The sequence below is a fragment of the Salvia splendens genome, chromosome 2 (assembly GCF_004379255.2).
Source record: "Salvia splendens isolate huo1 chromosome 2, SspV2, whole genome shotgun sequence".
Lineage (NCBI taxonomy): Eukaryota > Viridiplantae > Streptophyta > Magnoliopsida > Lamiales > Lamiaceae > Salvia > Salvia splendens.
Window position 1 is genome coordinate 14,475,718 of NC_056033.1, and position 14,036 is coordinate 14,489,753.

At 38.5% G+C, this 14,036-nt stretch overlaps 1 protein-coding gene across 1 annotated transcript; it reads right to left on the reverse strand.

Moving 5' to 3' along the window:
- Positions 1-427: 427 nt before the first annotated feature.
- On the reverse strand, positions 428-3,410 carry LOC121761699 (cytochrome P450 71D95-like). Its single transcript, XM_042157339.1, has 2 exons — positions 2,470-3,410; positions 428-1,109 (listed from the first exon to the last, which is right to left on the reverse strand). The coding sequence occupies exons 1-2, from the start codon at positions 3,394-3,396 to the stop codon at positions 492-494; spliced, it is 1,545 nt and encodes a 514-aa protein (XP_042013273.1). The 5' UTR covers positions 3,397-3,410; the 3' UTR covers positions 428-491.
- Between the last annotated feature and the right edge of the window lie 10,626 nt (positions 3,411-14,036).

The following is a 14,036-nucleotide window of genomic DNA, read 5'->3' on the forward strand; positions in this document are numbered from 1 at the left end:
CCATAACCATAATATTCCCTCTTTAAAGGCAGATTGGATTTTTTATAATAAAAATCATTAAAAAAGAAATTATACAACAAACTTTCGAATATGTCTATATGGCTGGTGATAATATAAAAAGTTAATCAAAGAATTAAAGACAGAAATATATGAATATTCTGAAAATAAATATCTGTATATTTCGTACATCCAAAATAGGAAATAAACACCTACTTTTTGAAGTTTGCATGAGAAAAAAGAAAATATAAATCCTATAAATTAAAGATTGTCCTTCAGGTGCACAGGCAGGTGGTAGTGGTCCACCTACTTATAAAACAATTCTTATATGTCTATGGTCACAAAAAAATAGTTTGATTTGTGGAGGACACAAATTTATAATATACTAATGTAATAGCAAATACATACTTGGCATGTGAAGATGTTCATATTTATATCGGAAAAGTACTTATATTATGATTAGAAAAATAACATATAAACCTAAGAAGATAGTATCAAAGTGATGGGTGATATGGAGTGGCAATTACAAACAAATTGTCTTTTCTTACACTTGTGAGCCCATCTTTTTCAATCATATCCAAATCTGGAGCCTTAACACCTTGTGGTAATTTCCAGTCAAAGTGGTAGAGAAGCTGAGCTATAGCCTGCTCCAAAGTAGCCAAACCAAACATGATTCCGGGGCACATTCTTCTTCCTACACCAAAAGGCAAGTAATGGAAATCACCACCAACGAAATCCACATCCACATTCTCGAATCTCTCAGGCTCGAACTCTTCCGGATTTTTCCAGAACCTGGGATCCCTATGCATCGCCCATACATTCACCATCACCCTTATTTTATTAGGTATCGTGTATCCATTAACTTGGCACGTCTCCCTCGAAGCTCTAGGCAACAATGGAACCGGAGGGTGTAGCCTCAAACTCTCTTTTATCACTAGTTTTACATATCTCAACTCATCATATTGTTCTATATTATTAGTAGCGATGCCTTCTTTCAACACCCGTCTTACTTCAGCTTGTGCCTTGGCCATCACTTTTGGGTTTCTCATTAGCTCTACCATCGTCCAATCAATAGCAGCTGATGAGGTTTCAGTTCCAGCCGAGAAAATATCCTATATATATATATATTAATAAAAGTGCTGCTAGGATCATTGACTATCCCCTATGAAGGGATGTATTCATTTCCTTTTCCTATATTTCCTCCTTTTTCCTTCTTAATATCAGCCATTAGATTAGAGAAATGGACGGTCAAGATCAACATTGGGTAATTAATCCCGTGTTGTATTATTTGTCCTATTTTGTGCATTATGAGGGTACAATAGTAATCTAATAATGGCAGGAAACCGCTACGAATAATGCACCACATGGTCACGAGTAATGCATATAATTGCCTATATAATGCACAATATGTGAACTGCAATGCATACGAATAAGATGTACCATGTTATGATGTTTGACACACGTTTCTTGTTTCCCCTAAGGGTTTAATAAGCTTAGGGGCTAGGGTATAGTACGTAGACATTACTAAATGCACGTATGTAATCTTCAATCCGTTGATTAACCCATATACACAATACCTCTAATAATGCATAATATACTGAGATAATGACAATTAACAGCTACATAATGCACTACCTAAACCAAATAATGCACCTACGTATATTCCAATAACAACAATTTGTTAGTAATGTCTACGTACTATACCCTAGCCCCTAAGCTTATTAAACCCTTAGGGGAAACAAGAAACGTGTGTCAAACATCATAACATGGTACATCTTATTCGTATGCATTGCAGTTCACATATTGTGCATTATATAGTTAATAACATCCATTACTCGTGACAATTTGGTGAATTATTCGTATCATTTTATAATTTGTTATTAATGCGTACGTACTATACCCTAGCCCCTAAGCTTATTAAACCCTTAGGGGAAACAAGAAACGTGTGTCAAACATCATAACACAACACATCTTGTTCGTATGCATTGCAGTTCACAAATTGTGCATTATATATTCAATTATATCCATTACTCGTTACCATGTGAAGATTACATACGTGTCTACGTACTATACCCTAGCCCCTAAGCTTATTAAACCCTTAGGGGAAACAAGAAACGTGTGTCCAAACATCATAACATGGTACATCTTATTCGTATGCATTGCAGTTCACATATTGTGCATTATATAGTCAATTATATGCATTACTCGTGACCATGAGGTGCATTATTCGCAGATACCAAAATGTGGCAGTTACTTTTCCGTCAAATGTCAATAATAACCCTGTAATGCATACAACCACCTTCTATAATGCAACACGGAACCAGTTTTATAGAATCAATCTGATCCGTTGATGCCTTAGATCTAACGCGTAATATTAAGAAGGAAAAAGGATCTAAAATGTGAAAAGGAGAATAACGATCCCCTATGAATATATATGTATATATAAATTAAACAAATTAATTAACAACTTACATACAACACTGCTTTGATATTGTCATTGCCAATAGGAAACTTGAGCTCCTCTCCTTCCTTCATCCTCAGCAGAACATCAATTAAATCTTCACCTCCATACTCACCATTCCCCAATCGCCGGCCGGAACTAATATCTCCAGCCATCTTCGCTAGATTCGACTTATGCTCATCAATAAGGTCATCTAAAATGAAATCCAGCTTGCGCCGCATCATCTTCAGCCTCATCTTCGTCCAGCTCAGCGCGCTCACGATCCTCGAATTGGGGAAAAAATCCGCAATCTCAAACCCTCCAGCCATCTTCAACGTCTCCGTCATCACCTTAATCAGAGTTCCTTTATCCTTGCACAGGCCGCCGAACGCAGCGCGGCAAGTGATGGAGCTCGTGAAGGAGAAGATCTTTTCGGTCAAATTCACGACGCTTCCGGAAGATCCACGCAGCGAATCGACCACACGCGCGGCCTCGTCGGATCTAATCGACTGGAACGATCGCACCATCCTAGGACTGAGGAGCTCGTTGATGCAGATCTTCCGCATCTGGCGCCAGTAGTCGCCGTAGGGGCTGAAGGCGATGTCGATGTAGTTGTACCACATGATCTCCAAGGCCACGCCCTGCGGTCTGTTGGCGACGCAGGGGTCCTGATCCTTGAGGATTTGCTTCGCGATCTCCGGCGAAGAGACGACGACGGCGTCGGCCTCGCCGAGCTTGAGGTGCATTATAGGGCCGTAGCGTTGGGATAGATCTGTGAAGCAGCGGAAGGGAGGGGAGCTTATGAGGTGGAGGTTTCCGATGATAGGGAGTTTTTTGGGGCCAGGTGGAAGTTTGATTGGAATTTCGCTCTTTCTGGATTTCGTGATGAAGAAGAAGAAGATTATTATCGCTGGCAAAATTAGCGCTGCCGTAGTTGATAAGCTGCACAGAACTAGCATTTTGGTTTGCTCTCTTCTTTTGTGGTGAGGAATAATTTTGCAGAGGTTTATTTATCTAAATGGATAAGCGGAATGTGGTGAAATTAGCGTAACGGTCGATATGACATGGCGATGATTAGAGGTGCCACGTGTTCAGTGCATGCATGCTTAGTATACTCCTACGAAAATAGTAATTTCCCGCCGCCCATTCGACCTCGCCTAATTCTTACTATAAATAGTTCCCCTCTTACTCGAGCTGCCGGAGCACGGAATATAGAATTGTAGCTTACGTAAATCCATAATTTTATTAAAAAAATAATATTTTTTTTCTTTTTTTGGTCAATGCTATAGAAATTTCTCATTTCTATCTATCATCTATGAAAGTTCTTTCTTCCAAACTAATTAAACGTATAAATCAATATATTTACTCTCTCTGTTCCATAGTAATGGAAGCGTTTCTTTTAACCACGAAAATTAAGAAAAATTGTGTTAGGTGAGTTAAATAAATGGAGAATAAAGTGAAAAATGAAAAAAGTAGAGAGATGAAGAGAGAAAAAAGTAAGTGAAAGTAAAGTAGGTGTGGAAAAATGTGTTGACTTTTACTAAAAAGGGAAATGACTCTATTACTATGGAACGGATGAAGTACAACTTATACTACCGTGACTTACCATTAAACACTTAGGCCATGTTTGATTGTCAGGATTCTGTCCGGGAAAGCAATCTGATTCCTTACATTTTAAATTCCTGTGTTTGCTTCCATTTTTAATCAAACTGGGAAAGTGATCAGAATCCCGAGAACAAGAAAAGTTAGTACAACTTTCCAAGATACTAAATCCTAGCTTTTCTTATGTATTCTTTTTCCCAATTTTAGGATTCTTATATATTTAATGCAATATATTATATAAAATATTTTAAAATTAATTTAAAATTATAAATCATACTTAATTTCAGTATAATAAATAACTATAATTAAATTTATCATAATTATAACTATATTATTATAATATTTATATATAATTGTTATTATCATAATAATAATTAATAATTTATTAAATAATTATTCTTATTTTTTAAATTAATAATTAATCAATAAAATAGTACTGAAATTTTAATTTATAAAATTTATTTAATTATAATACCCGTAAATATTATAATTGTAATAATAATAATCATATTTATTATTATAATTATTTATGATTATAATACTCAGTAACTATAATGACAATTATATTATTATATATTATGATGGATGATTCTATTATCATTTGTAATTAATAATTTATTAAAAAAATTGTATTATAATTTTTTTATAAAAAAAATAATAATAAGTATAATATTTTTAGTTTGGTGTTTAAATCAATATAAAATGTAAAATCTTGATATTTTTCAAACACTGGAAAGTAAAGTTATTAGGAATCATATTCCCGGGAATCATTTTCCTAGGAATCATTTTCCTTGCCAACTTTACTTTCCCGTCTGAAAACATGCATAACTATTCATAAAGAAGAAAGTGTACTGCATTGTTTTGCTGAAATGATTTGTAATCAAAGCCACTGTTTCATTGAATTTTTCGAGTTGCTCAACGAGCTAATACATATGTGTAGCGTGAGAACAATCTAGAACACTACACTAATCTATGTAGTACAAGATAAAACAAGATTACAATGCTAAACATAACAAACTCTGCTAAACTACTTTCTTCTTCATTCCTCTGATCACCATGTCTCTCCAAGTACACAAGTGGTCCCGCATCTTAGCTGTGCTCTCTGGTACAGTCACGAGCTCAGCTCGTGTAGTGCTAGCTCATGTGGAGACAGCTTGTGTTGAGTTTTCACTTGCTTTCTCTCGTGCACATCACACTTCTGCTCTCTCACATTTCTCATCAAACAACTTCACATGACAAGCTACAGCTTGGTCATCTTTGAAACTACTTCTAACACGCCCCCTCAATCCAAGGGAGGCCAGAGAAACCAGTCCCAATCGTTCTCTCAGCTTCACGAAGGATTGATGACTCAGGGGTTTAGTAAATATGTCAACTATCTGATCAGCAGTGGGCACATGTCTCAGTTCCAGTTCATTGTTCAACACTTTGTCACAAACAAAGTGCATATCCAACTCTATATGCTTAGTTCTTGCATGAAGCACTGGATTTGATGTCAAAGCAATAGCACTCATGTTGTCTACCCAAATGACTGGAGTATGCTTCTTCTTAATCTTCAATTCAACAAGCATTGAAGTCAGCCAAGTCACCTCTGATGTTGCTTGAGCTAAGCTTCTGTATTCAGCTTCAGTACTAGATCTTGCTACAACAGTTTGGTTCTTCACATACCAAGAAATTAAATTTCTCCCATGATAAGTGTCACACCCCTACCCGTCAAATAGAAGATGTCATAAAGTGTTGTACTCTCAAACTAGTGATTTATATTACATGTATATTTATTATAAATCACATTTCCAAGATCAAAACATATAAATAATTTCATTCACTATATTAATTTAACTTCCCCTTCATCTCCATAATTTCCTAACTCATTTATCCTTATCAAATAAATCCTTACAAATTCGCAACATATTCTAAATCAAATCTAGAATTCATTTCTTTAGTCAACCCTCGTAATTCAATTAATTAGTTTTATTAACCCATAACTTAGTCGTATTTATAAATTTCCAAAATATAATGATTAAATATTCATCATAAATTCCAATAAAACCATGACATGGCGCAAAAATAACTGTGATTACTTGATCATAATCAAATTTATCAAATAAATTTAGCAATTAGTTAACCAATAAACAAAACATGTTTAATCACATTCTTTGATTTTATTTAAGTTGTTAACTCAAGTATAATTCACATGATTATTCGAATATAAAAGGTTCCCCAGCAACCTAAATCCTAAAACCTCAAATTTCATCATTTCTTTTACTATGAAAATTTAGTTAAGATTAGAGTTTACCTTATCCGTCGAAGCTCACACCCCTTCTTAATTTAACGACCAACATTGTATAGTCTTGACTCTTGAGAAAATAATTTGGTGTGGTGAAGAAGGTAATGGCCGTTCCCTCCTCCCCCACCCCCTTCCAGTATCTTCCTTACACACACATATATATATATATATATATATATAGGGAGATGATCAAAATAAGTATGTGTTTAAATCCAGAAATGCAGACCAAATCTTGGCCCTAGGATTAGATGATCTAATGGTCAATAATTAACCAAAAACACGGAAGGTCATAATTAAACAATTTTAGGTCATATTATAATATTTGGGCTTAATGTCATGCTAAGATCGTTTTAGGTCATGCTTTGTTAGCATGACCTAAAAATTACCTAATTATGACCTAAAAGTGACCTAATTATGATATTGTTCTGCGTTTCTGTATTTATATATATATATATATATATATATATATATAGGGTTTTGATCTATGCAAAACTGGATTTAAATACAGAAACGCAGAACAATATCATAATTAGGGCACTTTTAGGTCATAATTAGGTAATTTGTAGGTCATGCTAACAAAGCATGACCTAAAACGATCTTAGTATGACATTAAATCCAAATATTATAATATGACCTAAAATTGCTTAATTATGACCTTCCGTGTTTTTGGTTAATTATTGACCATTAGATCATCTAATCCTAGGGCTGAGATTTGGTCTGCATTTCTGGATTTAAACACATACTTATTTTGATCATCTCCCTATATATAGGTATATATATATATATATATGGTTGTATTATATACCAAACTAGTTTAAAACATTAAACGCCAAACATATCATTATATAATAACGCAGAGTTCATTACAACTTTATTTGTAGTTCATTATAGGGAATTCTAAGATTTAAAAACAATGACATCATCTTGTATATATTCTAATCTATACCATTTAACTTAATATTATCCTATGAATCACGAAAAATCACATATTCACTTATACCATTAATATAACATTTTTTTTTATTTTTTCTATAATCATATCACATACTGTTGTCTTAGTTCACAATGTATATCATATATTATTTTCCTTGCTCTTATTTTCATTTATCCTTTCTTATGATTATTATTACTATATATTTATTCAATCTTAATAATTCCTGACAAAAAAAAATCGGACAACATTTCCTCATATAATTAGACCATGTCCAAACCAACATCATACAAAATTAAGTATTACTAAACATGCCAACAATTTTCAACAAAATTCAAATATCTTTTTAGCATTCTATAACTATTCATAAACTACACGCCAAATACCTCTTATTTTCAAATTTTGATCAGACATTAATCATTAGCATATATCAGTCAAACACATTTTATATTACAATCTTATCACCAACACGTAACAAAAATCACAAACATTATCATATATAGAAACACATAACATTCTCACTTATTAAAACACATATAGCAATCACTGACATTTTCACTTATTAAAACACATATATCATCACGTCTTTATGCCTATTTGCCCTAAATATGTTTAGTGAGATTCACGGATATACGTGCTAAGCCAAATGCACCTTCATTGGTCCGTTCAAATCCTCCCATCACACCATACATCACATGATAATTCCTCCCATCACACCACAGACACCACATATTAATTCCATATAAAAACAACAAATAATAGCACTAAGAGCATGAATAACCCCGTGTTAATTATGGAGCCTAAAATATCTCCTACCATGTTTAGGATTTGTTTCCTTGAAGTATATTTTCTTGTGATAGATTTATTCCTTAAAAGATATTTCCTTATGGAATATGTTTCCTAGTTTGACTAGAATTAGGGCTCTCTAGTTACTTATAAATAGAGGTGCTCCCTCATTGTTAAATCATCCTAAAATTATATAGTGAAATCCCTGGCTTTGCATCGCCCCCAGACGTAGATACACATTGTATCGAACTGGGTAAACAACTTCTTGTGTTCATTCTCTTTCATATTCGTGATTGCCTGTGTTTATTTCCCAACAACTGGTATCAGAGCCTAGGGTTTAAGAGGCAGAAATCACGATGGGGATCGATGAGAAAATTGCTGTAGAGAAGTTCGATGGATATGATTTCGGATTTTGGAAGATGCAGATTGAGGATTACCTGTACGGTAAAGATCTCTGGAAGCCTTTAAAAACCAAACCCGAAAAGATGGAACATGAGGAGTGGGAGCTGCTGGACAGAAAAGCGATGAGCGCGATTAGGCTATCGTTGTCCAAGGATGTGGCTTATCACACGACTGCAGCAAAGTCGACAAAGGAGATGATAAAGATCTTGGAGGACATGTATCAGAAACCATCAACGGCAAACAAGGTACATCTGATTAGACGATTGTTTAATTTTAGAATGCAAGAGGGAAAGCTGGTGCAACAACATCTCAACGAGTTCAACATGATTACTTCGCAACTGAACTCGGTTAATATAAAATTCGATGATGAAATTCGTGCCCTGATTTTGCTATCGTCTCTGCCTGAGAGTTGGGCTGGCACAGTGACAGCAGTTACTGCTGCAGAGACAAAACTAACAGTTGACAGAGTAAGAGATCTGATGATTGGTGAGGAAGTTCGCCGGAGAGAATCAGGATCTTCTACTTCGGGATCAGCACTGAATACAGAACAGAGAGGCAGATCGAAGGGAAAGCAAAATCGTGGAAGATCAAATTCCAGAGGAAGGAGTCAATCCAAGAAGGATTTGGATAAAGTTAAATGCTGGAATTGTGATGAGTTTGGGCATTTTAGAAATCAATGTGAGGCACCGAAGAAGTATAAGAATAAGGATCAGAAGGACAAGAAGACAGCAAACGCTACCATGTCTGATGACGATGGCGAGGCGTTGGTCTTGAGCGTCAGTAGTCCGATGGAATCGTGGGTATTGGATTCTGGGGCGTCGTTTCACTCCTGCAGCAATGTGGAGATAATGGAAGACTACGTTTCTGGCGATTTTGGGAAGGTACATCTGGCTGATGACGAGCCCTTAGATATCGTGGGAAAGGGAAACGTGAAGGTAGTGACGTCCAATGGATCCGTAATAAAACTTAATGGAGTCAGACACATTCCTGGATTGCAGAGAAGTTTGATTTCGATTGGGCAGCTTGATGCAGAAGGGTACACCGTGACGTTTGGCTGCAACAATTGGAAGATTACCAAGGGAGCTATGATAGTAGCTCGAGGTAAGAAGAAGGGTACGTTGTATACCACAACTAACTCCAAAGATTGCATTGATATTGCAAGTGAGGCAAATAATGCAGATTTGTGGCACTGTCGTCTTGGCCACATGAGCGAGAAAGGGATGAAGATAATGTGCTCAAGAGGTTTACTGCCTGGCTTGAAAACTGTTGAAGTTGGCCTGTGCGAGGATTGCGTGTTTGGGAAACAGAAAAGGGTGAGTTTCTCAAGAGGAGACAGAAAATTGAAGACACAGAAGTTGGAGATGGTCCACACTGATCTATGGGGACCAGCACCTGTGAAGTCCCTAGGAGGCTCTGAATATTATATGACTTTCATCGACGACTCTACTCGAAAGCTATGGGTTTATTTTCTGAAGAGTAAATCCGATGCGTTTGACGCTTTCAGGAAATGGAAAGCCCTTGTTGAAACTGAAACCGGGATGAAGGTGAAGTGTCTAAGATCCGATAATGGAGGAGAATATGAACTTGCAAAGTTCAAGGAATTCTGCGCCGAGAATGGAATCCGCATGGAGAAAACTGTGAAAGGAACTCCACAGCAGAATGGAATCGCAGAGCGCATGAACAGAACGTTGAATGAGCGAGCAAGATGCATGAGGTTGAAAAGTGGATTGCCAAAGAGTTTTTGGGCAGATGCAGTCAACACAGCTGCATTCCTAATTAATAGAGGTCCATCAGTTCCCTTGGAGTTTCGGATACCCGAGGAGGTTTGGACAGGAAAAGAGGTAAATCTATCTTTCCTACGCATCTTTGGTTGTGTTGCTTATGCTCATGTTAGTTCCGTTGAGAGAAGTAAGTTGGATGCTAAATCTATTAAGTGTACGTTCATTGGTTATGGAGGCGATGAGTTCGGTTATAGACTCTGGGATGAGCAGAACCGTAAGGTTATTCGCAGTAGAGATGTCATCTTCAATGAACAGGTATTGTACAAGGATAGATTGGAGGCGTCAAGTCCCAGCAGTTCTGAGCCACAAGTGGTCGAGCTAGACATCTCAAACTCAAGTGGGAGCAAGGAGAGTCAGAATGCTGAAGAGGTGCTTGAAGAAGAACCAAGCACTCCACCACCGACTATTCCGCTGCCTAAATCGACTAGAGAGCGACGTGCACCTGATAGGTACTCACCCTCTAATTTCTATTTGTTACTTACTGATGGTGGTGAGCCCGAGTGTTATGCAGAGGCAGGAGAAGGCCCTGATAAACGAAGGTGGAAAATTGCCATGGATGACGAGTTTGCCTCTCTTCTCCTAAATGGCACATGGGAGCTTGTGGAACATCCTAAAGGGAAAAAGGCATTGCATTGCAAGTGGGTCTATCGAATCAAAGGTGAAGCTGATGGTAGCAAGCGCTACAAGGCTAGGCTGGTTGTCAAGGGATTTGAGCAACGATACGGTATTGATTATACAGATGTGTTCACTCCTGTTGTGAAACTAACTACTATTCGTTTAGTGTTGAGTATGGTAGTTGCAGAAAATCTATTGTTACATCAGATGGATGTAAAGACGGCATTCCTTCATGGTGATTTGGAGGATGAGTTGTACATGACACAGCCTGAAGGATTCATAGTAAAAGGAATGGAAAACCTTGTATGCAAGTTGAAGAAGAGCTTGTATGGTTTAAAGCAAGCTCCAAAGCAGTGGTACAAGAAGTTTGATGGATTCATGATGGAGATTGGCTATAAAAGATGCTACGCTGACCATTGTTGTTACTACAAGAGGTTTGACAAGAGCTATCTTATTCTGTTATTATATGTTGATGATATGTTGATCGCAGGAGGTGATCAAAAGGAGATGGATAAGTTGAAAAGGCAATTGTCTGAACGATTCTCCATGAAAGATCTTGGAGAGGCTAATCAAATTTTGGGCATGAGAATCGAGCGTGACAAGGCGGCAGGAAAATTGTATCTTTCGCAAGCTGCTTACATTGGTAAGGTTTTGGAAAGATTCAACATGGATAATTCGAAGCCAGTAAGTGTGCCTTTGGGCAGTCACTTTAAGCTGTCGAAGAAGAGTCGCCGAGTACAAAAGAAGAACGTGCTGAAATGAAGAAAATTCCTTATGCTTCAGCAATTGGCAGTATTATGTATGCAATGGTGTGTACGAGGCCTGATATTGCACAAGCAGTGAGAGTAGTGAGCCGGTTCATGGGTGATCCGGGCAAGCAACATTGGGAAGCAGTTAAATGGATCCTTCGATACTTGAGAGGTACTACAGAAAGCGTCTTATGTTTCAATGGCAAGAATGTCGAGCTGGCAGGTTATGTGGATGCAGACTTGGCGTCCAATGATCTTGATGGGAGAAGAAGCACAACCGGGTATGTATTTACTTATGGTGGTACTGCTATTTCATGGACTTCTAAGTTGCAGAAGACTGTTGCTTTGTCTACTACGGAGGCTGAATATGTAGCTGCGACAGAGGCAAGCAAGGAGATGGTGTGGTTGCAGAGTTTCTTAGATGAACTTGGGAAGGAGAACAAGAGTAGCATACTCTACAGTGATAGTCAGAGTGCTATTTTCTTGGCGAAGAATCCAGCGTTTCATTCTAGGACAAAGCATGTGGAGTTGAAATATCATTACATCCGACACCTAGTGGAGATGAAAATCCTGCAACTTGTGAAGATACTTGGAAGTGAGAATCCTGCAGACATGTTTACTAAGGTGGTGACCTTAGAGAAATTGAAGCTATGCATAGCTTCAATTGGCCTTGGAACTTGAAGAGAAGGTTAGGCGATGCTAAGCGGATGAATGGATGAGATCACGAGGAAATAGTTGTTTAGGAGTTGTTAGTCTCCAAGTGGGAGATTGTTAATTATGGAGCCTAAAATATCTCCAACCATGTTTAGGATTTGTTTCCTTGAAGTATATTTCCTTGTGATAGATTTATTCCTTAAAAGATATTTCCTTATGAAATATGTTTCCTAGTTTGACTAGAATTAGGGCTCTCTAGTTACTTATAAATAGAGGTGCTCCCTCATTGTTAAATCATCCTGAAATTATATAGTGAAATCACTGGCTTGGCATCGCCCCCAGACGTAGATACACATTGTATCGAACTGGGTAAACAACTTCTTGTGTTCATTCTCTTTCATATTCGTGATTGCCTGTGTTTATTTCCCAACACCCCGTCCCCAGTTCCTGCCCCAAGTCCCCTCCACGTCATCATTCCTCTACAGTTGCGGCCCGGCCCCAAAAGCCTCTAACCCTGCAGGCCGTAACTCGGGCCGCAACTAATAAATGACACTATTCACAACTTCAACATATTTAACTCGTAAACGCAATTCGTTGAACAATTAAAACCGGGAAAATGCATTGTTCATTAGAAATTAACATTACATTACTAGACGAAGCAAATTTAAAATACAAGAAACCCGGGCCACAACTACTACTTCTTCATTTGGGCGCGAAGGTAGGCGATCATCTCACGGTGCAACTCGAGCTCCTCGTCCGACATCTTCGATGTATCCCTCGATGTCAACTCCGTCAGCTGGCTCATCCGCCATGTAATATTCATCTCCGCCAAAGTGTCGGACATCATATCCAGAGACGGATTGGTCGGCGCCATAGCGGAGTTGCTCGCAGTTGCCTTCCCCTTTGCTTTCCTCTTGGCCGCCTTTGTTCCCATCGGACGACTCTGAATGCTAGAAGATGAGACGAAGACGTCGTCGTCCGTCACGTTGAGGTCGATTGCCGGACCTCCTTCGCTCGAAGAGTAGTTTCCAGAGGCGGAAACTTTGGTTCTCTTCGCCGCCCCAGTTGCCGCCGGCTCGGCACCGCTCGACAAGCTTCCAAACCTCGTAGTACTTGAAGGCCTTCTTCCCGTCAGTGAAGAACGCATCCTTCGCCTTCTCGACGAGGTCCGCCTCGCTGTGCCCGCTCGGCCACGTCCGAACTACGTTGGCCCACTTTCCGTTCCACTTGCTCATATCCGCTTGGACCCGGCCCCAATGCTTGCGCAGTTTCACGTAGCTACGCTCGATCGACCCTTTAGGACGGCCAGCGTTAGCAATCCGCTCCCAGAAAGCCTTGCCAGTCTGCTGGTTGCCGATGATAGGATCCTCGGCCATGTCGATGTAGTTCCTCGCAAGCCACATTGTCTCATGCTGAGTGTACTTCTTCGGCCCATCCTCCTCGCCGACCTTCTCCTTGCCCCGCTGTTGAGCGGGCTCCATCTCACTGAATTCGAACTCTTCCGTGTTGACCGGCGAGGTTATGTCGACGTTGCTACCGACTCCCAGACTAGGCGTCGGCTGCGATTGTTGCGACCCCGGTATGTACCAATTGTTCGAGTTAACGAACTCCTCCATCTCACGTTCATCGCTGTTGAACCAATCCATTGATGCCGATTCAAAGTGTATAATAGAGATTGAAATGGAATGCACGTAAGATTGATGCACAAATGGAATGCTCGTATTTATAGACACAAAATAAAAAAAAATAAAAAAAATATGTATTGGCGTTGCGGCCAGGCCCGAGACCCGTGTAA